We start from the raw sequence: 24056 nt of genomic DNA, 5'->3' as shown, positions 1-24056 counted from the left end.
ATTAGCTTCTTTTACATCCAGGAAATAGACAGAGAAGTCCAGAGCCCAGGGCTCTCTCTGATCTCCCGAAATGCAGCAGTGTGATTTCTGAGCTGGCGGGATGAGCAGCGTCATTCTAGTTTCTGCTGCTTCGCTGTAAGGCTGGCCCAGTGAGCCCAGCACATCCCGTCACCAGCCACACCGCCACCCCCCCCCCACAGTAGGTCAGCCCTCCTCGTCACCTGCTAAGGAAGTTCCAACCAATGCCTGTTCCACACATATTTGCTGCAGAAGGTCAGGGACCCAGAGGTGTGAGCCAGCCAGAGGCACGGCAGGGAGTGACCCTTGGGAATTTGTATATAGTGTTCATAATTCCATCTCTGAGTTCACTTGACTGTTTCCCCAGTCACTGTAGAATGTGAAGGATGGGCCTTGCTGTCCCCACTTTACAGATCAGGGAACTAACCACTTGTCTGAAACGTTTTCTTTTAAAATTTTAAATTATTATCATTCTAATAATTTTTTTTTAATGTATGGTTTACATTCTGCCTCCTCAGAGAACATACATTAAAGAGGACTGGTGAGCGCCGTAAACGTCCAAAGCGATTTCTGTAAATATTTTAAAGTTGAAGGAAAGAAAGGGCGAAAGAGAGGCAGGGAGGGAGGCAGGGAGGGAGAGTAATTTGCTGGTCCGCAGAGCAAGGAGGTAGGGGAAACTGAAGCGGGCCTCGAGCCCACCCGTGGTCCCAGCTCTGTCATTTGCCTCTGCGTCCTTCCCACCCTGACGAGGGCAGCCAGCCCTGGCCTGGCCCAGGAGAACCCAGCAGCAGGCCTCGGGCCTGAGTCTTCTGATTGCTCTGATGCCCGACTCCTCCCCGAGGAAGGCAGTCTGCCCCCTCCCTGTTCCTCATGCTCACCCCCTTGCCTGCCAGACGCCTCTGGGAACTGAGGTTTGCCAGGCTGTGGGGACCCAAGGCTGGGGGGGGGGCACCCATGGACATGTGGAATGAGGCTGTGGTCCCTGGACCCTGCCGTTCACCCCACGGATGAGAGGCCCCCGGGTGAGGCGGTGAGGGGTGGGAACGAGTGGGGCAGAACCGTGTGGTCTGGCATGCGGTGCCCTGCAGGCTGGCTGAGGCAGCCTCTGTCTTGGCCATCAGTGTGGGGGAATGCTCCTGGGGCCACAGCAGGACTTGCACGGAGGGACCCCTGAGGTTCCCTGGGAAGCCCCAGGGACAGACCCCTGAAGCACAGCAGCTGCGTTTGTTGAGCCCCTCTGTTTGCTCATGGGCCCCGTGGGGGGACTTGGGAGCACCCAGGGCTAGGCTGTGAAACCATTGAGGGCCAAGACTTTCATTTCTCCTCTCCCCCAAGCTTCCTTGTTTCCCCACCTGTGAGGCCGCCGGAGAGGCAGCAGCTGCCCCACGTGTGGGCTCGTGACCTGCGCCCCCGAATGAGTGCGGCTTCAGCGCAACCTAGGAGGCAGGCCTCATTAATCACCGCTTACCCAGGAGAAAACTGAGGAACAGACATGTTAAATAACTCGCCGAAAGTGATAAGCCAGTTAGGAGAGCCACATGTGGGATAGGCTGTTATTCAAAGAAGGGGTCTCACTACGACTTGCTCAAGCAGAGAGCCCCTGCAGAGAGGTGGTTCCCTCCCAGAGACCTGCCAGGGGCAGTGCCCAGCTGGGGTGGGGGCCGTGGGGGGGGCGGTGGATAGGAAGGGGAGGTGTGGAGGAGACGCAGACCTGTGTTCTATTTACAGAAGGCTTTATTGGGGAGGTGTCAGAGTTCATGGATCACCGGGAGGTGCAGATAGAGAGTTCTGAGGATGCTGCTGTGGCGAGGGCTTGCGGGGGAGCCCGCATCCTGTCCAGGTTGCCCAGAAGCCTGGGAGCACTGGTGCCAGTCCCTCGACGTTCTCTGCAGAGAGTGTCCTGGAGCCTTGGCATCACTCAGCCTCCCTCTGGGGGTCCCTGGTGCCTTGCCACTGTCCGTCCGTCTGCGAGAAGCCCAGGGATCAGCGGAGGGTCCGGTCCTCCTTGGTACATCCCTTTTACTTGGCTGCTTCTCCTGAGACTCCCCAAAGAGCCAGTCCAGGGGGTCCACAGTGCCAGTCCCGGGCAGCGAGGGCTGCTGGCCAGTGGAGCAAGTGGTGATGTCCTGTAGAGACCCAGTGGGGCAGCTCTTCGCACAGGAACGGGCTGGCCGGTGGGGTCTGCTGGTTCGCACCCTGGCTGCAGCCTCATCCAGCACTGAGGTGGGCTGTGCCAACTGACAAATGGACCTCACGTAGTCATCCAGGCTGGGGGAGGCGGGGGGTTCCTCTCCAGCCCCTCCAGGTAGCATCTCCTCCGAGGTCTCCCGAATTGTGGGCAGGAGGGCCACAGAAAGCAAAAGCCGGGACCTCATGGCTGCCGGTGACAGGGAGGCAGCAACCTGTTGGTTGACAGAGGACTTGGGGTGAGAGACTGCTGACCATCCTGACACCCCTCCCATGTCCCCTCCCCTATCTAGGTCACCTGGGTGAATCATAAGCCTGAGAGCAGTTTAAAGTCTGCAGATCCAAGACCAGGCTTGAACTCCTGGGCTCTTTCTGCTAACATCCCTTAAGGCTCTATCATTACTGTGGTTCAAGAGCCTGTACAAGTCAGAGAGCCCAGCCTCATGGGACTGGAGTCGGAGGAAACCTGGGTTCAAAACCAAACAGCCGTTCCCGACCCAGGGTTCTTTGGCAAAGTCACCTCTCCAAGCCTCCACTTCTCCGTAAAATAGGGTTATAAATACACTTCTCCAGGGTGCTGGGAAAACATATGGCGCGTCCCCCGGGGAAACGCCTCTGAATATAAAGCCTCTGCAGCTGTTGCCGGTGCTGTTGGCCGCATCCTGGCCGCCAGCCCGCGGTGAGGCAGGGCGTGTGCCAGGCTGAGAACTGCCCTCGACATACCCAACGCGTTTTTGTTTTACCTCAAGCCAGAGAGCAGTAGCCCTCCCTTACCTGTAGCTGAGGAGGTCTGGGGGTAGCAGGGGAGATGGATGAGCAAGGAAGTCCTCAGGAAGCGCCCAGGAAACTCAGGGCCAAGGGCCCAGGGTCGAGGAGTTGGAGCCGGTGTCCGGAGCCAGATTCTGCGAGAGGGACAAGGAGGACGACGCTCCAGGCCTCTGTCCAGAGTGCAAGCCTCCCTGAGCGGTCTGGCAAGCCTGGGGCCTGGCCGCTGCTTTTATACCTCTCCACTGGCAATCAATTACTGTCACACAGGGCCAAAAATAGCAGCGCTCAGGAAGGCTCTCAGAGGAAAACAGCTTGGCGGGCGGGGTCTGGCCCAGCTGCCAGCTCGGAGCAAGTGTTTGCGCCGTGGGAGGTTCTGGGAATGTTTACTCCACAGGGCAGGGGTGGGGTAGCCTCAGCTCCTGGCCATCTCAGGGCACTGGGAGGGCCAGGGGCCTCCACTGGACCTCCACAGCGGCCCTAGGCTCCTCCATCTCCACCTAGAAGTGTTCTTTGATACATCTTACACCAGCACCCCGACACCCCACGTCACTCTGGCCCACTGCTGGCTCTGGCTGAGCTCCAGGCCTGCACCTGCAGGGACCCCGTCAGACACAGCGATGTGGAACTCAGCCTGGAGATGGCCGAGGCCGGGCTTCCCTGGGCTTGCTGAGCCTTGGGCTATGCCCACCTTCCTCTGGGACCAGGGGCAGCCTGCGGGGTCCTGGTCTTGCTGCTTCACAGATGAGGAGCTGTCGGATGAGAAAGGGCTTGTGTATTTGCTCCTGGCTATCTAACCACCACACCTCTGCGCCAGTGACTATTCTAGGTACAGAGAACGTAGCAATGAGCGAGTCGTTATGTCCTTCACCAAAATGCGGTTCAGGTCTTGGCTTTCAGACTCGGCTTCAGACACCACTGTCAGATGTTGACACATTGCTGGAGAGAGCCTCCGCTCACCAGGAACAGCTCATGTCCACCTGCAGACATGTTTATCCATAGATACCCGCCCCACGGCGGACTCTGGGTGGAGGAACATGAAAAAAACCAAAGCCACAGACCAGCTGATGCTCTGGGGCAAGGCTGGGGCGGGGTCTGTGAAGCTGGACATGCTGAGGCCAGGCCTTCAAAGACAGTTCTGGGGACCCCACTGTGAAGAAAGATACAGGGGCTTGGTCTGGGGAAGCGAGGGGCTGGGGCAGAGCTGCTGCCTCTGAGGTCAGGGCTGAGCCGCGCTGGGGACCTGCTGCCTCGTGTGACTCATGTCTGATGCCCCTGCGCAGACAGCAGGGGTGCCCCCAGCCTGAGCTCCCCTTCCCTGGATGGAGGGAATGCTCTCCCGGCCTGCAGCTTTCTCTGATCTTATCAGAGGAAACCCACAGCAGAGGCGAGGGACCTCCTTCACCTCCCACTTTGGGTTTTCTGACTGTCCTCACGGGACCGCTAACTCACTGAATCCATAGTCTTTACTTTCCAGGGATAGCGAGTCGCCTCTCTGTGCAGCGTCCGTGGTTGCCAGCGGCTCTGGCTGCTCCTGTTGTCACTTGTTTTCTTTTTAGCAAATGGTGCAAGGCCGTTCCAGAAAGCTATGTGTATTTTTGATAACCTTGAACAGAAGAGACCTATTTTCTTTGTGGATGGCAGGGTGTTTTTAAACTGTTACTAACTACCATGAGATCAGTAGCGCAGGACACCCCTATAAGTGTTGCCAGGGATGTGAGACTCCCACAGGGTCTCTGTTCTTACAGTTTTCAGTGCCAACAAGGAGAAAGAAATGGTGTTGGTGAATCTATAATAGAATGGTGCTTGAGAGAGCACTGGGAGAATGATGCTTTAAGTTCATTGCCAAAAGACCAGTATCAGAGCAGACTAGGAGCATGTAGCTGGGGAGACGTGACTCGGCTGAAGGGTGAGGCTGAGAAGGTTCCTGGCAGGTGCTCTGAGGGTACAGACAAAACAGCCTAGCCAGGAGCACGTGTGGGCTTGATTAGCTTGGCACAGGGAAGTTGGAGGTGGTTGTGTGCAGACAGAGGCCTGAAATAGGTCAAGAAACAGAATCAAGAACCCAAGGGGAGCACGTGAGAGCTGGCTGAGAGTGCTTCTGGAGGACTCTGTTGATTAGGACCTCAGGGTTTGGCAGCAGATGAGTGGCCGTGCCATCTGCAGACCTTGGAGAATTAGGGCTGGTCAGGGACGCCGGCTGGGAGCTGTTGCAGATACTCTGAGTGTGTGTGCCATGAGTGGGGCACAGGACTGGCCATACCCCAGGTGGTGAGGAAGGCAAGACTGGCCTTCAGGAGAGAGGCCAGCTTGGAAATCGGGGGTGGGGACCATGCTGGTCCTGCTCAGCTCTAGTGGGCATGGGATCCAGTGCCCTTGGCACACTCCCAGTAGGAGCAGGTGACCGTGGGCCCCCTGAGCAGGGCAAGCGCTGGGCGGAGAGCTGGCCCGTGTCGCACCGGTGTCTGCACAGCTGTGCTTCCCTGGAACATTTTCCTTGCCACTGTGCGGACGTGCCTGCCGGACAGCAGCTGCGTTCCTGTGGGACACCTGACTCAGCGCCCTGTCCCAGTCCCTGCTCCCGAGCGGTGGAAGGGCACGCCTCAGGCTTCCTCTCCAGCCCGGGCCTCGTGCCTTAGAGCACAGAGAAATGTGTGGGCCTTCCCCTAGAGGAAGAAGGGACCCTAGGGATGAGAGGCTGCACCTGGGGGCCTGAGTGCACAGGGGAGTCCCGTGGGTGGGGGCTGACTTCTGAGGGGGGTGTGAGGGTGGCCAGTGACCCCTGAGTGCAGCTGCTCTGAGAGGAGAGGCTGAGCGTGTGGGTCCCCACAGGAAGAAGGGGCTCTGATCATCGAGGGGCTCCTCAACATTTCCTGGGGACTGAAGCGGCCCATCCGGCTCCAGATACAGGATGACAGGGAGCGCGTGCACCTCTCCTGGACACCCGGACAGTCCAGCTGCCATTCGTGAGTGTCCCACTGGGTGGGGCGGGGCCCGGTGGTCTCCATGACAACCTAAAGGTACTGCTTGGAGTGTGCGGGGCCAGGAGGTTGATCTCTGTCTCTGAGTGAAAGCCCCATTTCTGTTTGGGGCAGGAGGTGGGAGGGTAACCCACCCTCAACCTGGTCAGTCACCCCTTGACTGCCTCAGCCCAGGACCTCAGCTGCCAACCTGAAGCCTCACCCCCAAGTGGTTCTTCTCCATGACAACCAAGTCACCCCCGACCCCCTCCTGGAGAGCAATCCAGGCTGCCCTCACCTCCACTTGTGCTTCTCAGATATTCCTCGTCTGTAAGAGAAAGAGGCCTCTGTCTGCAAGCCAAGCCTCTCAGCCTGTTCTGTCCTAAAACACACAGGTTTAGCCTCCAACGGTTCTGCTTTTATTTCAATATCAGAATTTACTTTTACAAATTTATCAGAATTTATTTATATCAGATTTATTTGAATATATTAAGAACGTTTTGATAGGGATAAAATGGTTTTCCACCTGTCTTAACAGACGTTTGCCTCTTCCCACTTCACACCCAAAGATGGGCAGTAAGCTGCTGAGTTTTGCTTGCTTCCACACATAATAAATCCTTCTAAGAGTCGGAAATTCAAAACGTTTTCCCCTTCAAAAATGCAAGTAAAGTTGCTGCTCTCACGGCCCTCTGCACGCTGATGCCCCTGGCGCATCTCCAGGTGTCCCTAGTCACATAGTGGATTTTGGGCCTTAGAGCTTCGAATTTGGATGGGCTCCTTAGAAAGGAGGGTAAAAGTGGTCACACGAGCCGTCTCAGACAAGGCCCCTCAGAGGCCCCTCAGTGCCGGCTTGGCTCCTCTGTCTCTTCCTCCCAGGTTCCTTTCCCGGTATGGCTACTTCCCATTACGCCCATCCCTCCTCCAGTCCAGCGCTGGCTGCCCTGGCTTGGAGTCCACCTTTCGCAGAGGCCTGGAGGTTAGCCCCCTCGAGGGTGCTGCTGCCCTCCTCCCCCGGGCCAGAAGGCAGCCCAGAGAGCCCACTCGGCATGCGGCCACAGAAGCCAACCACCTTGGCCTGGTGCCCAGCATGGGTCTGTGTGTGTCCCTCTGTCCGTACCCCAGGGCTTAGAACAGGCCACTCAGGTCTGCAGGGCAGACTCCCTCTCCTTCCAGCAGACGCTGGCAACCTTTTGCTCTTCTTTTTATCTTTTACGTTGACAATATGTGAAATCCCGGCCTCAACTCGGCCTGTCCTGCTTCTGGCCTGTGTCTGGCCCACAGAGGCAGCCAGCTTCCTTTTCTTTGATCCTAACTACCCTTCTCTGCCAGCAGCCCTCTCAGCACCATGACTGTCTCTTTTCAGGAAGGAGCCACCTGTTCAAGATGGCAGAGTCACTGCCCAGGAACCCAGCTCTCAGGCTGGGCCCCAGGAGGAGAGTTCCAGAGACAGATCAGGTCGGTGGGGCCTCAAGAAGCCCGGGACCCGGTCCCACTCATCTGGGGTGGTGGGGGGGCTGGCTCATGACCGCCGTCTCTGGAGCTCAGCTTTGTGGAGTAGCAAAGAGTGGCTTTGTTTGCCTTCAAGAGCGTGTGCACTAAGCTGTTTTGGTCGTGTTCGACTCTTTGGGACCCCATGGAATGTAGCCCACCGGGCTCCTCTGTCCATAGAATTCTCCAAGCAAGAATACTGGAGTGGGCTGCCATTCCCTTCTCCAGGGGATCTTTCTGACCCAGGGCTGAAACCCACATCTCCTGCAATTCCTGCAGTGCAGGCAGATTCTTTACCAATGAGCCACCAGGGAAGCCCAGCCCCTGCTAAATCTCTCTTCAGCCCAAGATATTCTTATTGACTCCTCACCCAAGGACAAGGAAGTGGAGGCTTCTAGAGGTGATGTGGTTGTCTGAATCCCTGCAACGCGCTGCCTTCTGAAAAGGAGAACATCTGCAGAGAACACAGCTCTCACCTGGCCCTGCAGGCCTCCGGGACCTCTTCCCCACCTGCCAGGATCCGTGCCTGGGTGTGTGTCCTCTCTGCACCTCCTCTTGGAATCAGTGAAGGGCTTGTCCCAGAGGACAGGGCTGGGGCTGTCAAAGTCCTGCTCTGGGTCCCTGGAGTTGGAGGCCCAGAGGCTATGGCCGTGTGGCATGGTGACACAGGTTATCTTGTCTGGGGGTCACCTTTCCTGTCTGCAAAGTGGGTATCACACTGGCTGGACCCCAGCCTCCTTCACAGGGACGGTGCTCACACTGTGTCTCCCGCAGCCCAGTGTGCCAGGGAGCCACACTTCACGCGGCGCTGCCACAGGGAGCCACACTTCACGCGGCGCTGCCACGGGGAGCCACACTTCACGCGGCGCTGCCACGGGGAGCCACACTTCACGCGGCGCTGCCACAGAGGCTGTTCTGTCACTGCTGCAGCCCTGTCCTGAGCCTGACCCCCTTGTCCATTTCTTGCCACAGAGCCAGTGGAGGAGGACGAGGAGACCCCACAGCTGATGCGGACCAAGAGCGACGCAGCCTGTGTGATCCAGAGGCGGCCCAGGAGCCGAGCAGCCGGGGAGGCCCAGAGGATCCGGCGACACCGTTTCTCTATCAACGGGCACTTTTACAACCACAAGGTGATGGCCCAGCCTGGCCTCTCCCCTGGGCCCTGAAGCTGAGGCTTGGAGAACCAGCTCCAAGCGCCATGCACTCATTGGACCTTCTGTAGTGGGGGCCCCCGGTGGTCATGCTTGAATTCACCCTCTGCAAAACCCTGGTAGGCCTCCCAGGTGGTGCTAGTGGTAAAGAATCCACCTGCCAATGCAGAAGACGTAAGAGACGCAGCCTGGATCCCTGGAGGAGAGCGTGGCAGCCCACCCCAGTATTCTTGCCTGGGAAATCCCATGGGCAGAGAAGCCTGGGGGGGCTACAGTCCAAGGGGTCGCAAAGGGTCAGACACAACTGAAGCGACTTAGCACGCATGCACAGCCCTGGTATACAGGTGAGGCTGTGCCTGTGTCCTGATGGAGAAACAGGCTGAGGAGGACAGTTGTCTTGCCCCAAATAACATTTCACTTCCTGACCACAAAGCCTGTATTTTTCCCTTCGCATGCTCACTGTCAATTCATTCTCACAGACTGCATGTATATTTGGAGAATGATGCTACATTTGTCTTCAACAAGTCACTTTTCTATACGGTTTCTACCCAAGGTCGCTTCGTTGTTTCACGGGAATGGCATGTCCCTGCTGTCATTGTCGCTTGGTAGATTAAGCCACCTGGGTCGGGGTGTGCCCCGGAGCATGTGTGATGGGTCCCAGAGAACTCGCTCAGCTCCTGATTCCCAGCACTTACCCTTTTGTCCTAGCCTTTTGTCCTAGTATGTATTGTACTGACCTCAGGAAAAAAAGATCTCCTTCCCCTGATGACATCATTCCATAAACAAACCCAACTGTAAAAAGGAGAAGTGGATTGTTACTATAAATGGCACCCATGGCAGTGTGGGTGAGGCCCGGAATGGGGCGTCCTGCCATAGAACACATCCTGCAGCACTGGGAAGCTGGAAGCCAGGGCTTCCAGGCTCAGCAGCTGCCCTTCCTGATAGGTGGTGGGTGACTCATGGGATGGGGAGCTGGGCGAAGGGAGGTCTTGGGTCAGGTCTGAAGCACAGTCACACAGGTGAGTTCTGCTGAGAGCCATTCAAGCTCCTCTTGCGGTACCCTGCACTTGGGAATGAAGAATTCAACAAGGCGGGCTGAAGGGACCCTGCTCCATCATCAGGACCTCCCTCCACTCTGCACTAGCTTTGCAGTGAGTGTTAATGAGGAACAATAGGTTATCTTCACTAAATCTAGGAGGCTGGGTGTGTCGGTCACTCAGTCATGTCCAATTCTGTGACCCCATGGACTATACTCTGCCAGGCTTCTCTGTCCATGCGATTTACCAAGCAAAAATATTTGCCTGGAGTGGGTAGCCATTCCCTTCTCCAAGAGATCTTCCTGGCCCAGGGATTGAACCCGGGTCCCCTGCACTGCAGGCAGGTTCTTTACCATCTGAGCCACCAGGGAAGCCCAAATCTAGGAAAACCAGAGTATTTGAGAGTAGTTTCCTCAGAGGGGAAGGGGAAGGCAGGGCTGAAGTTAAACAGAGATTAAGAATGTCTGGATTACCCAAAGGACCAGCCATCTAACTTGGGTATTCTTTTTTTTTTTTTTTTTAATGTAGACCATTTTTAGTCTTTATTGAATTTGTTGCCATATTGCTTCTGTTTTATGTTTGATGTTTTTTGGCCACAAGGTATGTGGGATCTTAGCTCTCTGCCCAGGGGTCAAACCCAGCCCCCTGCATTGGAAGGCAAAGTCTTAACCACTGGACTGCCAGGAAAGTCCCTGACTTGAGTATTCTTTAAATACTGTTCCAAAGGGGTTTAGTCTGCAAAGTATTAAGTAAGCACCATTTGCTAATATTTGAATAAATATTGATATGCTACTTTAAGGGACTATTTGAAAATTTAGAAAAATTCTTTGCATGGATTTAGGCTCATTCTAATTCTACATTCCTAAAAAAAAAAAAGGAGGTTTTTATGACTCAAGGTACTGAATCGTGGGCTTTATCTTCAGTACATCCACCTCTCCTCTGTGAGGTGTGTTGGGCACTTTAAACCTTACATTAGTCATTGCAAATGTCACGGGGACATGGAGAAGTCTCAACAGCCTGTAGCCTTTGAAATGAACCGAAGTGAACAGTCGCGGCTTTCATCACAGCCTTTCGCGTCCCTTGGTGCCATCCCGCCCTTCTTAGCCAGCCAGACCTACACTCGACACACTAGTCAGGGTGGCTGTTCCCCAAGCCACAGACTTACCTGCCGCACGTGGATCCATCCTTCCAGGCAAACTGGGTACCTTCCGGGACGTGAACTGGTGTCTTAGCCATGTTGGACAGTTGATTCACATCTGCTGAAGGAGCGAGGGGCTCCCTTTTTTGCTCCTCGCTCCACATCCATTCAGAATGTGTCCTTAGAAATCAGGTAACAAAGTGCTTGAGTGGCCGGCAACAATTGAAAAAAATTACAATAATAAATTCCTAGAATTAGCTTCTGGAGTTGTTATTCCAGCTTTTATTTCTTAGAACTGCACACTGTTGCTGCACTTCACTATTTTCTAAACCAGCTCCTGCTCACAGAAGTGATGGCGTGCCTCCCAGCGTGCGTGAGCGTCGTGCCCGTCTTCAGTGCTCTGCCTGGTGGACTCAAGTGTGTCCTGGGAGGGAGAAAGCACCGTGGTCAGAGACGGGAAAGGGGCCACGGGACCTTTGTTCCTACTTGGAGCTGGTTGGTCTCTTCTTGAGAAAAGAGTTCAGGTGGAAGAAACACGATGGCTTGTTGACATGACCTTTCTTCTCCTAGAGATAGCCTGACTCCTCTGTTTCATATTTCTTAGAAACTGAAAGTCTAGTCGGACTTTCTGCACCACCCAGAGTCATTCTACATCTCAACTGTGGAGAAAACAGGTCTGGGTTTGAGCCTGGCTTTAGTACCTGGACATCAGCTGGGGACACTGAACAAAGCCCTCATGTACCCTGAGCCCAAGTACGTTCCGGGGAAAGCAGAGCTAGGACCATACAGGAGGAATGTGTGAACAGGAATTGGTTTCAGAAAGCAAGGAGGAGCTTGCCCACAGGGAAGTCAGACATGAAGGGAGGACCCTGTGCCACGCTGGTGAAGCATGAGGCTTGGGGCAGCTTTGCCCTTTCTAGATGGGTGACTCCAATGAGCTACTAACCTCTCCAAGCTCCATGTACTTCTAAGGACTGTTGTGAGGATTAAATCAAAGAAGCTATATGAAGTATTTAGCAGGGTTATTACCTGATTGGTGATCATTAAGGACTTAATAAGCTTTAACTTTATTCCCCAGAAATTCCCTGGTTGACTTCATGTATGGTGTCTCATGAACAAAGGCAGGATACCTGCGAGAATATCACGGGCCCCCGAAACTGTGCAGAAGCCATGTGGCTGGAGCATGGGATGCTTGGGAGGGAGCCATGTGTCACATGTGCACCGTGTGGGAGGAGCTGCGGACGCCACTGTCTAGGCTGTGGCGCGCGCTGTGATACAGTCCTGCTCAAGGTTTACCCTACAAATGGCATCCCGGGACATTCTCTTCAAAGGCAGATGCTGATCCAGGAGTCTGCACCAGGCAGCCTGAGACTGTATACTGACACGGCTGGTCCAGAACACACTTTGAGTTGCAAAATGTTTGAAAGGTTGTTCCTTTGTGCAATAGGGTGGAAAATGGATCGAAAGGGCTGAGACTAGAGGGGAAAAGTTGGGAAGCTGATGCAGTATAAACAGAGGGCCTCACCGCAGGCAAGCTGGGAGAATAGAGCAAGGTGGACAGATTTGAGAACCTTTAGCCGTAGAATCAGCAGACACTTGGTGATTTGGTTCTAGACAGAGTAGAGAGACTCGTTCCCCAGCCCCTCGTGAATGGCTCTCATGGCCCTGGTTATTGTTCAGTCGCTCAGTTGTGCACAATTCTTCGCGACCCCATGCACTGCAGCACACCAAGCTTCCTATGGTCCTGGTTCCTAGAAAAAAGAATCTGGCTCTTAAAGATCTGCAGGCATCTTTCTTAGAGGCCTCTGTATGATGTGAGCTGTCAAAGCTTCTCTGCTCATGCCTGGATCTGGGCACAGCTTGTGTGTGGATCTGTGTGGATGAACAGACACAGGTGATCGCAGAGCCCAGGCTCACCTGCTGTCCCAGGCTGCTCAGTGCCAGCGGGCTGACAGGATGCCCATACCCTGCCTGGTGTCAGCCCCGTGTCCCCTCTGGCCTCCCCCTGAACCGCCTCCCCCTTCCTGTGCAGACCTCCGTGTTCACTCCTGCCTATGGGTCCATGACCAACGTGAGAGTCAACAGCACCATGACGACCCTGCAGGTGCTCACTCTGCTGTTGAACAAGTTCCGAGTAAGTCTGGCCCTGGGCAGCCTCGCCCAGAGGCTGGTGGTTTGCAGTTTTGCTGGGGAGGGGGCTGGTGAAAGCCATGGCTCCTGGTAGAAGGCTGAACGAGGTTTCCTCTGCTGAGCTAGCAGGAGAAATGCTCTGGGAATTTAAGGGGTGGTCCCTGGGGATTTGTGTGTGTGGCATTGGGGATGTGGTTACTGCCAGGGGTCCTTTTCTCTCTCTCCTGTCTTGAAAAGCCATGCTCTGACTTCCTGTCACTACCTGTGCAGGTGGAAAACGGCCCCAGTGAGTTTGCACTCTACGTCGTTCATGAGTCGGGGGGTAAGTGTCTGCCTTTGACTCAAGTCCCCATCCATTTGGCAAGCTTGCCAACTGAGCTCCTTCTCTGAGGGCTGAGCTGGCTTGGGCAGTGGGCACAGGGCAGGTGCCCTCCTGGTCTTGGGACACGCTGTGCCCCCACCACGGGCACCCCTCCCAGGCTTATATCCAGGCACACTTGTCATCCCTTTCGGAATCCCACCAGGACCACGTGGTGAGCCGCTCTCTCCAGGAGGTTCAGTGAGAGGTGGGGAGGACTGTGCGTCTGGGTTTTCAGGATGGATGAGAAGCCCCTCACCCACTGGGAACAGCCCTCTGTCCAGCGCTGCATGGCCTGGCCTCCCCAAGTCCACTTCCCGTGCCGTGCTCCTCCAGCCGCTGTTCCTCTCTGAGCTGGGCCTTCGCTGAAGGACACAATCCACATCAAGGCAGTGTCCATCACACAGCATCTGGCAGCAGTGCCAGGGCCCCTGGACATCTGTCTTCCATCCCATTCCCATCCTAGAACAAAGAGACACAGTCCTACCACCCCACGAATTTTGTCTACCACATTCTTTTTCAGAGCGTACAAAATTAAAAGACTGTGAGTACCCACTGATTGCCAGAATCCTGCATGGGCCCTGTGAGAAGATCGCCAGGATATTCCTGATGGAAGCTGACTTGGGCGAGGAGGTCCCCCACGATGTGAGTGGGGCTGCGGCATCTCGAGGCCTCTCCTGAGGGAGGGGCTGGGGGACAGCGTGGCGGACTCCTGTGACCTTGGGCAGAGCCCCCTTGGGCAATGCTTCCAGGGCCCCCATGGCCATCACAAAGTCCATCCCGTCTTGATGGTTTCATCCTGTCTTGTTGCTATCAGCCACCACCAGATCCATCAGCTGGCTCAGGGGAAAAAGAAGTTGGGTCTTAGAAAACCATTGCCTGGCCTTTTCCATTCTTTCCAGACAGGTAGAGTCTTTTCCTTCATTGAGTGTGTTTTGTTGTTATTTACATTTAAAAAAAAACAACAAAAGCTCCATACCTAGGGTCTAACTGCACCTTAGGAAAGGCCCAGGTGTCTCAGGACATCTTGGTCCTGACTGGGCGAAGAGCACATTTTCAAACTCCACTACACAGAATAGGCCTTAGGGTGTGGACCTCAAGAAGAAGGCCTGTGACCCTGTGTCCCTCGGGCCATTTGCAGACTAGTGAGTTTCATTCTATTGTTAGAAACAATGGCATTCCCACCATCTCCACCCCAACCCCGAGAACTCCCAGAGTGACTCTGCTCACTATTGAATGGTCTTCCTAAAACTCAGTTTAATCTTTCCTCCCAGGGATCACAGTTGCCTTTGGGGTCAGAATGGGCTCCATCCTCCCATCCTGGTACACAGAGCTGTGTCGGGGGGTGGGAGGAAGACGGGCAGCCTCTTCCTTGGAGACAAGACCCTGCTGAATCGGCCACAAGGAAAAGAAAACATTTTTGGCCTCTAATTTAAAGCACATTAAAATGTTCTTGGATTTTCTAGGTCGCTCAGTACATTAAGTTTGAAATGCCGGTGCTGGACAGTTTTGTTGAAAAATTAAAAGAAGAGGAGGAAAGAGAAATAATCAAACTGACCATGAAGTAAGCAGCACTTAAGTAGCCAGTCGTGGGTCTGGAACATGAGGGCAAGTCTGCAGTCAGAGCACCAGGCCCGGGGCTGGGAGAGCTCTCCCTGCAGCTGTGCCAGGCGTCCTCACGCAGTTCAGGGATGCCTGCTAACCCTGGCTCCCCAGCACCTCCCCCAGCCCCTTGCTGCATAGTGCCACCAGACCGGGGTGACGGCCTGCCAAAAGGGGGGCCTGCAGCCCAGGCCGCCCATCGAGCCTCGGCAGCCCCACCATCACGGGATGGACACGAGCTGCTGAAACTGGGCAGGAGACTCGGGCGCAGCACGGGCCGGCCCTGGCCCAGGGCTGTGCGTTCTGCTGGCAACCCTGCCCTGGAGGTGCCGCCAAGGGGGCCTGCCCATGCACATTCAGCCTGGTCTGAAAAGTGCCCGTTCACGCTAGCGGGAGCGCTGAGCCTGCCCCAAGTCAGCGGTTGTTGGGACTGCCTGTACCCACTGATGGTGGCAAGTACAGGGGCCAGTTCAGTGGGCAGGGGAGTGGGTGTCATCTGCTGCTCCCGGGGGATGCTCCGGCAGGGCCTGGCTCTGTGAGGTCAGGTCGCAAACCCCGATGGTCTGTGTCTCCCTCTGCAAGGGAAACTTGGTCCCAGAGTCCCTCTTAGGAAGGGAAGGAGGGAGGCCGCTTGCCGTGAGAGTCTGCGGTCGGGGGACTGTGTAAATCCTGGCTTCTGGCTGAATGTCTTTTTAAAAGGCTTCTGTGTGTACAGTCAGGCCCCACTCAGGCAGTCAGCGGAGACCTCATCAGGGGGAACCGTGTCACTGTAGCGAGAAGGGACCTGGGGGTCACCTGGTCTAGGTCTGCTCGGTGCACAGAGAGGGCAGAGCGGCCCGAGATGAGGAAGGAGTCTCACCACGTGATTGTGGAGCCAGGCTCGGACGCAGGCTTCCTGACCCCCCCTCTGCTGCCCCGTCTAATCCAGCACACTCCTGTCCCTACTGGAGACTGTTTGGAATAGAAGGAGCATTCTCCTGTGAAGCTTGACAGTCTGCAGCCCTGTTTGACTACTCCTCGAAGCCAGTGGCCTCGCAGGATGTGGGTCCTGGCTCTTCCTTCTTGGCAGAGGAGAGATGTTGGCCACTAATCAGCCGGTCAGGAGCCATGGGTCTCCAGGCCCAGCATCTCTGGGCTCCTTTGCTGTGCTCCTCGCTCCCTGTCCCCTCTGGTACCAGTGAATCCTCTCGGCTGTGTCTCCCTCCAGGTTCCAAGCCCTGCGTCTGACAATGTTACAGCGCCTGGAGCAGCTGGTGGAAGCCAAGTAGCCCACCAGCACCTGCCCCTTCCGAAGCCCCCAGCAGCCAGTGCCCACTGAGAGCCAGTGGCCAGGCCCTGACGGGTCACCCAGATTGGTCACACGGCCGAGGACTCTAGCATCTGCGCTTCTGCCTGTCCACCTGCCTAGCTAGCATGAGTCCCATGGCCCTGGCCCTTGGCTCCAAGCTGAGCACTCAGGGGCCCAGTCCTAAGCCTGAGGACCCAGGAACTTGCTGGGTGGGGTCTGCATGTGAGGTGGGCCTGGGCTGTAAGGAGCCCTGAAGCTGTGACATGAGCCAAGTTAAGGAGCTAGATGGCATGGCCAGTCCTGTTCATGCCACACCTCTCCAAATCAGGGGAGCAGAACATGGTTTTGCTTCTAGGGTGTGGGCTCCATTTGCTTTTCCAGTGCCTGGACCAGAGTTACTGCAGAACCACAAGCCATTGTCCTCATGAAACACGTGAACCACTAGACCCTGTCCACCCTCGCCTCATGCCGCCACTCAGAAACTCTGCTGGGAAGAGCAAGAACTGCCAGCGGGAATGGGATGTACAGTGCTCCCAGCTGTCACTGTGCTGTGGCGTGCCAGGTAAAGCCTCTAATGTCCTCAAGCCTCTGATGTCGCTCCATGAGCCTCGCACAGCTCAGTGCCCTGCCGGCAGAGGTCAGACCAAGAATAAGAGCACCAGCGGCCCATCTTCTCTCGGCGGCACTCACCCTGAACTTCCCAGCAACACCTGAAGTGACTCTTATAAGGAGCTTGCTAAAAGAAACATGCCAATCATATCACATTGAGGAGATGACCCACATGACCTTGAAAGGATGCTTCCAGGGTGGGTGAGAGGCCAGGAGCTGTCTAGGGACTGCCGGTAGCGGCTTGGGGAGGCCACGCTTCACCCGTCACTCTCCTCAGACACTTGTATGCCTCCCGCCCTCTCTGGATGTGCGTCAATACTTTCCATCAAAGGGCCACCACCGGGAAAAACTGTTTGAGGAGAAAGGGCTTTGAATCCCCTGGGGCTAAACCCAGAACAATTTGGGCCTGCCAGTTGATGGAAAAATTCTAGAATGAACAAGAAGGCCTTTGCAAAAATTATGCAACAGTTTACAGCAGTCATGTGAGGTGTTTGTCCAAAACAGAGCAAACGAGACCAGATTCTCCCCATGGGGCCCATAGATTGTGGATTTAAAGGGGAAAACTATAAAGTCTCCCAAAGCCAGAAAGTCAGCATGAATGAGATTCCAGCTCTGCCTCAATCAGCAGCTCCTCACCGGCACCCATAAAGAGCAGAGCGTGGGAGCAGCTACGCCGTTTGAGCCCACTATTCAGGGTGAGCCCCACACCAGGACTGTCCTGACCTGGCGCCAAGCTCACAGAGGCAGGTGCAGAGATGCCCAGGGGAGGTCTGCCGCAGTTTCCCGTCTCCTTTGTCAGCAGAGTTTCCTAGGTACTCAATAAAGGTGTTGCCATGTGGAACCAAAGGAGTTAGGTCCAAGCTTTTTTTTTCGCTTGTGTGTGCCCACCCTGACCCTCTGCTCTGGCCTCTGTCGTGTGTGCCCACCCCGACCCTCTGCTCTGATCTCTGTCGTGTCTGCCCACCCCGACCCTCTGCTCTGGCCTCTGTCGTGTGTGCCCACCCCGACCCTCTGCTCTGACCTCTGTCGTGTGTGCCCACCCCGACCCTCTGCTCTGGCCTCTGTCGTGTGTGCCCACCCCGACCCTCTGCTCTGGCCTCTGTCGTGTGTGCCCACCCCGACCCTCTGCTCTGGCCTCTGTCGTGTGTGCCCACCCCGACCCTCTGCTCTGACCTCTGTCGTGTGTGCCCACCCCGACCCTCTGCTCTGACCTCTGAAACTCTTGTCCTACAGAATGCGTTGCCGGGTTTGGTAGAGGAGCTAATGCTGAATGCAGCCCACCGCTCTTGACGTTGACATGGTCCTTCCTTTCCAGGCACATCCTTGGGATTGGTGTGGGGCCTGAGGACAGCGACAGCCATAGGGCTCAGAGGAGGAGGTCTGGGCAGCCTGGACAGTAAGCGTTAGGGTCGCCCCGAATTGCAGAGTTCCAGCATCAGGAGCACCTCAGGAATCTTCCGGGGCTCAGGGGGAGGCAGCAGGGTCTAGGAGATGGTAGAGAGCTGGTCAAACAGGGTTCCCCAGTGAAATAGTGAAATAGCTACCCAGAGGGCCTCCCTGGTGGCTCAGATGATCAAGAATCTGCCTGCAGTGCAGGAGGCCTGGGTTCAGTCCTTGGGTTGGGACGATCCCCTGGAGAAGGAAATGGCAGCCCGCTCTAGTATTCTTGCCTAGAAAATCCCAAGGACAGAGGAGCCTGGCGGGCTACGGTCCATGGGTCACAAGAGTCGGACACGGTGAATAAAGCCACCACCAGCCTCCCAGACCATACTATAAGCTCAGGTCAAGGACAACGGCTGACCATCATTCAGCAGCAATCGAGGGGCCACTGCCTCGTGCCAGACCAGCTCAGCTCCAAAGGGACAAAGACAGTCCTGCTGCAGCCTGCATTCAGAGGCCTCCTACCCGGGAGACCCGGCCACACACCCTGGAGGGCCAGGGGATCTGCAGAGCGCAGATGGTGACGCTCCCCGGAAGGAGCCCAGGGCTGAGCCCAACTGGCCTAAGACAGCGTGGGAGACATTCCAGCCTGAAGACGCCCGCTAACCTTGGAGCAGATGGCCTGACACATGAAAAGCCATCAGATGAAGAAACCCTCTGTAAAGATTTCCCAGTTTTGTTTTGAGGGTTTAATTGGTTGGTTTTGTTTTTTCTTTTCAGCTGTTACAATATTACTTCGTTTAAGGCCTGTTTTGATAAGGGCCACTTGTGAAATAGAAAAGTTACCAAAGCTAACTTCTGAATAACATAGCTAAGATATCTCTAACAAGGGGAAAAGGTACAGACATACCTCAGAGATACTGCAGATTTGGTTCCAGAGCACTGCAATAAAGCAAAGATCACAATAAAGTGAGTCACACAACTTGGTTTCCCTGCATATCAAAGTTAAGTTTAAGCCCCACTATCACCTATGAAGTGAACAGTAGCATTGTGTCTAAAAACAATGCACATACCTTAATTTTAAAATACTTTATTGTAAGAAATGCTAACCATTCTCAGAGCCTTTGGCATAATCTTTTGCAACAGTGATATCAAAGATTATTGATCATAGATCACTATTATAAACACAATAATGACAGGCTGGAAAATTGCGATGTCAACTGAAAAAAAAAAAGCCTAAAATTTGCGAGTTCTTTTTAAATTAGAGGATAATTACTTTACAATATTGTGATGGTTTTTGCCATACATCAACATGAATTGGCATTGGTTTACATATGTCCCCTCTCTCCTGAACCCCCTTCCTGAGTTATGTTTTATTTGGGGAACTTACTGAGGACCAAACCCCATGGGAGAGCCTGTTAGACAGCTCTGAAGAACTATTCCAACAAGTTAAGAGAGGAAACAAGATAGGAAGTTTTTGCTTAAAAACAGAACAAAAAAACATGTAATCAAACATCAAAAGATTAATGCTAATCACAAAAAAACAGACATCTCAAGTTAATGATTTTACTGCCTTTTGTGTATGGAAGATACAAGAGTCTAGGTTCATTAAAATTACTCCTTAGATACGCATCTTAACGATGGAGGGCCAGTATCCTGTTTTTCTCTATCCTGAATTCCCCTCGGGGTACACCCTTGGAGCAGCTGCAGGGACTGATGGCTTGATAGCAGCCAACATTTCTTGTTTACAGAAATGGCTGGCAACATGCAACATTTTTTTGTCCGCAGTGAGAATTACCAAAACATGACACAGAGATATTAAGTGAGCAAAGTGAAGTCGCTCAGTCGTGTCCGACTCTTTGGGACCCCATGGACTGGGGTCCTCCCAGACTCCTCTGTCCATGGGATTTTCCAGGCAATAGTACTGGAGTGGATTGCCATTTCCTTCTCCAGGGCATCTTCCTGACCCAGGGATCAAACCCAGGTCTCCCGCATTGTAGGCAGACGCTTTACCGTCTGAGCCACCAGGGAATTGAGCAAAGGCTATTAGAAAAATGGCACCAATAGACTTATTCAATGCAAGGTTGCCACAAACCTTCAATTTAAAAAAAATGCAGTGTGTGCAAAGAACAATAAAATGAAGTATACCTATACATTTTCTACGACCATCTGAGGATTACAAAGCTATCAACGATACTTGCTTTTCAGAGGCAATTTGAAAAGATGCTAATTCAGCTCACCAGGACACCACAATTTCAGACTTTCTCCTAGGCTCTGCAGTTTCCTGCTGGTTTGTGTGGGAGTTCATGTGCCTCTCTCCTAGAGCTTTTAGAGAGTTTGTCACACCCTGCTTCACTCACTTGTATCTCAGGTAGAAAATGTATCCAAAGGTAAGATGAAGATTGCGGTGATAAGCGTCCTCTCCTAGATCAGGACGGTCTTCCCAGGTCAGACCTCAGGAACCAGGGAAAATAATAAACACAAGATAAAATCAACATGATTGCAAAAGATCTGAACTCAGGAAAAACAGGGTAATTTGCCGAGAGCAAATGAGCAGAGGGAATTTAAAAAAAAAAAAAAAAAAAAGGCTTGTGTTTTTCCTGTGGTGATAACCATTTGCTACCAGCTTAGAATGTTTACCAGAAGATGGATTAAAGACCTTCCCACTGTTAAAATAAAGCCATTGGTTCACCAAGGACACACCTGGCCCCTTAGTCCTAGGGAAACGAAGCACGAGGCTTAGCCTGTCAGATCAGGTGATTGTGGAGAAGCGCACAATACTCAGCGTGCCGTGTGGGCAGGATCCAGGTGCCCAGAGCTGCAGGGCAGCGGGTGCCCAGAGCCGCAGGCAGCAGTGGGGTATGTTTGTCAGGCGCCCTGCTCCTCCCTCCCAGGAAAGGCGGTCAGACTCGAGCCTTTCCAAATGTAAAAACAGCAAGTGCACATGCTGTCTTCAGGCCCCAGGAGCTGTGATTATCTGGGAGAAAGCCAGCTGCTGATCCGCCCTTGGACTCTGCTCCCTCCTGGCTGGGCTTTTAACAGAGATGTTTTCTGCACACTCAGGAATGGGAATTCCCAGAGTTTCCTTTCCCAGAGAACCCAAAGGAAACAGAAAGCAAAGTCTCAGGCTTGGAGGGCAGAACCATTGTTCGGGGGCCCTTCGTGGGAGAGAGATGGCCCCTGTTACCGCACTTGGTCCCTGGGCCACATGTGTGACCGGCCTCCTTTGCATTGTTGCCAAGGCAGACCCCAGGCAGTAGTGCTCCCTGTTGAGGCCGTGCTTTCTGGTGTGTGTGTCTGTCTGCAAGGGAGTTGGGGTGCAAGGGACAAAACTAGAGTAAAAAGAAGCTGTCTTGCCAAGACGGTTCTGTCTGTAACACAACGGTGTATAGCAATTATACTCAAAAAAAAAAAAAAAGACTTCTCAGCCCAGAAGCCTCTTCTTCCTTGAATGAGCCCTTCAGATACAACTGGGCCCAGGGACACTCTGGCCCCTGCTGTGAGCAGTTTCCCAACGAAGCCCTAACCATTCAGAGAGCTGGCCTGTCTTGACCCAGTTTTCTCAGAAGGATGTGCTGTTAGGAGAACACAGCCTATCTCTGTGGCCCTGACTGTACAGTCTTCCCTCCCCCTTCCCCGCCTTTTTCCTTTCTGCTTTGTAAATATCCGGGCTTTCCTTGTGGCTTAGCTGGTAAAGAATCTGCCTACAGTGCAGGAGACCTGGGTTCGATCCCTGGGTTGGGAAGGTCCCCTAGATCTGTAAATATTTACACTGGATCTGTAATATCCAGTGTGATCAATTTTAATCACTGCTAGGTAGAGGCGAAGAGCATAGGCTCTGAGGCCAAACTGTCTGCACTCATGAACAGGTGGCCTAAGGCAAGCTACATGCCTCCCTTTTCTCACTGTTACAGGATTATAACAATTCTTACCTCTTAAGGTTGTGGAAGGTATATGAGCTTTGCTGTAGTAACAAGTAAGAACAAACATTGTGGTTACAAGAGCGTTTATTTCTCTGGCCTGTTCACGTGACTGCAGGTGGCTGCAAGTGGGCTCGTGTGGCTCCGCTCCACATGTCTTCTCATCCTGGAGCAGCCACTGCTTGGGACATGTTATTCTTGAGGCAGAGGGAAAAGAGTGCTGGCAGAAACACAGTGACCCAAGCTCCTTCTGGAATGGGCTATACGTTGCATCCACACACGTGCAGCTGGCCAGTGCTACTCATGTAAAGTTAATATCAGTGGAATGGACAGTCATTCACTAGGAGACAATGAAAGTCACACAGCTTTAAGCAGGGATGTAAAACTCAGGAAGGGTGGAGCAAATGCTCAGGAACAGTCACACCACAGGCATACGGAACGAGACACTGCCAGTGCTTCCAACAGCACCTGGAGCCTAGTAAGCACTCAGCAGGTGTTGGCTATTATCATACTGGCAAATCGAGAGCATCAAACCTTGCCTGCTTTCTCTCTCTTCTTCCTTTTCTTCTTTACTCCGCCCCCTCCTCTCCACCGCATATCCTTTTCTATCTCTTGCCTCTCTCCATCCTCACCTCCTACTCTGTTCACTTTGGCTACCCACAGCCCTTTATTTCCTGACTTCTGTTCTCTCCTTTTTAAGATTCATCTTTCTTCATCCACTTCTCTACTCCTCTCATCGACACATCTCTGGGCCTTCTGTAGCTGGCCCAGTTGTTTTTAGGTACAGGCAAAAGGGATGATCCACCTTTACGTGGGATGTGTAGTTTTAACTGGGCTTCCCAGGTAGCTCAAATGGTAAAGAATCTGTCTGCAATGCAGGAGGCCTGGGTTCGATCCCTGGGTTGAGAAGATCCCTGGAGAAGGACATGGCAACTCACTCTAGTATTCTTGCCTGGGGAATTCCATGGACAGAGGAGCCTGGCAGGATCCAGTCCATGGAGTCGCAGAAGAGTCGGACACAACTGAGCGAGTAACGCTTCTCTTACTAGTAAAATTTTTTGAATAAATTTTTACTATTTTAATGCACATAAAGCAAACAGTCCTAGCAGGTCACTTTTGTTCTTGAAACTTTACCTAAACTATCTTTGTCCACTGTCCCATACCCCTACCCCCATCCAGCCACTAGAACCACTTGTAATAATAATTTAACAGTAAAATAACAATGCCTGGCATGCTCCAGTCCATGGGGTCACAAAGAGTCGGACACAACTTTGCAACTCAGCAACAACAAACCATGCCTCATATTTCCTATGTGTTAGGCATTGTGCTAAGTGCCTTACATTATCTTATTTAATCTTAACAGTCTGGCTGTCATCTAGATTACTGAGTTGACAGTCCCTGTCCAGGACAGTTTCATGCTTTGCCATCTGCAGAGCAGAAGGCTCCATCTTGAGATCTGAACCTTTGATCTAATCTTGCTTCTGCCATCAACCCACTACGTATTCCAGGCAAGTTTCCCTCTCAGCCTTATTTTATTGCTCTTTAAGACAGATACTAGGATACCGCTTCGTGAGACTATAAGACACTTTAAGAAACATAAAGATGAATGACCAGAGAACAGATGTAAAAGCACTTTGTGAACAATGAGAAACCTTATAATTCCATTCATTCAACAAATATTTGCTGAGTGCCTGCAACCTTCTGAGCACTGTTCTGAGCACTACAGATATGACAAAGAACAGGAGATAGATCATGACAGCTTTGGTGCCCCTGTGAAGTCATGAGCTCTTGTTCTAGAAACATGGGGAGCTTTTGCTCTAATAAGAGCAGTCTTTTGAGAATTTAGGGAGCCTTTGGAGGATTTTGAACAAAATGAATGACATAATCTGAGTTGTTTTTCAGAGGACCACTCTGGGGCTGTGAGTAGATGTAGGAAGACCAGAGAGGAAGCCAATGCAAGCAGCCTGGTGGCATTAATAGCAGTGGAGGTGTTGAAAGTGGTTCAATTCTGGATATATTTTGCAG

The 24056-nt window shown here is 53.3% G+C and overlaps 2 protein-coding genes and 1 long non-coding RNA gene across 5 annotated transcripts in view; 1 reads left to right on the top strand and 2 right to left on the bottom strand.

The window, feature by feature from the left end:
- RASSF4 (Ras association domain family member 4) overlaps window positions 1–17569 on the top strand; it is a 33991-nt gene extending 16422 nt beyond the window's left edge. Inside the window, exons 4-11 of one of the 2 annotated variants that reach the window (XM_055538957.1) lie at window positions 5803–5936; window positions 7294–7385; window positions 8391–8548; window positions 12777–12878; window positions 13145–13196; window positions 13756–13877; window positions 14699–14796; window positions 16042–17569. In XM_055538957.1, coding sequence (XP_055394932.1) covers window positions 5803–5936; window positions 7294–7385; window positions 8391–8548; window positions 12777–12878; window positions 13145–13196; window positions 13756–13877; window positions 14699–14796; window positions 16042–16102 — 819 coding nt within the window. In that variant the 3' untranslated portion in view covers window positions 16103–17569. Of the gene's footprint in view, window positions 1–5802; window positions 5937–7293; window positions 7386–8390; window positions 8549–12776; window positions 12879–13144; window positions 13197–13755; window positions 13878–14506; window positions 14813–16041 lie in introns of those variants that run through there. The other variant, XM_055538956.1, reaches the window with a different exon arrangement.
- On the bottom strand, window positions 1691–3186 carry DEPP1 (DEPP autophagy regulator 1). Its single transcript, XM_055538959.1, has 2 exons — window positions 2980–3186; window positions 1691–2420 (listed from the first exon to the last, which is right to left on the bottom strand). Exon 2 carries the CDS (start codon window positions 2391–2393, stop codon window positions 1767–1769), a length of 627 nt encoding a protein of 208 aa, XP_055394934.1. The 5' UTR covers window positions 2394–2420; window positions 2980–3186; the 3' UTR covers window positions 1691–1766.
- LOC129621961 (uncharacterized) lies at window positions 10803–20662 on the bottom strand. Of its 2 annotated transcripts, none has more exons than XR_008699821.1 (4): window positions 20472–20662; window positions 19022–19053; window positions 17943–18215; window positions 10803–11168 (listed from the first exon to the last, which is right to left on the bottom strand). It is a non-coding gene; the product is annotated as an uncharacterized LOC129621961 (long non-coding RNA). The 2 variants fall into 2 exon arrangements; XR_008699822.1 differs by lacking the exon at window positions 10803–11168 and adding an exon at window positions 13416–14068.
- Window positions 20663–24056: the final 3394 nt, after the last annotated feature.

Source organism: Bubalus kerabau, chromosome 1 (assembly GCF_029407905.1).
Source record: "Bubalus kerabau isolate K-KA32 ecotype Philippines breed swamp buffalo chromosome 1, PCC_UOA_SB_1v2, whole genome shotgun sequence".
NCBI classification, from domain to species: domain Eukaryota; kingdom Metazoa; phylum Chordata; class Mammalia; order Artiodactyla; family Bovidae; genus Bubalus; species Bubalus kerabau.
The sequence above is the reverse complement of the archived record's forward strand: the minus strand, read 5'-3'. Positions and strand labels throughout refer to the sequence as shown.

Excerpts from the sequence above, each read along its gene's own strand:
- DEPP1 (XM_055538959.1), bottom strand. The coding sequence starts at position 2,393 with ATGAGGTCCCGGCTTTTGCTTTCTGTGGCCCTCCTGCCCACAATTCGG.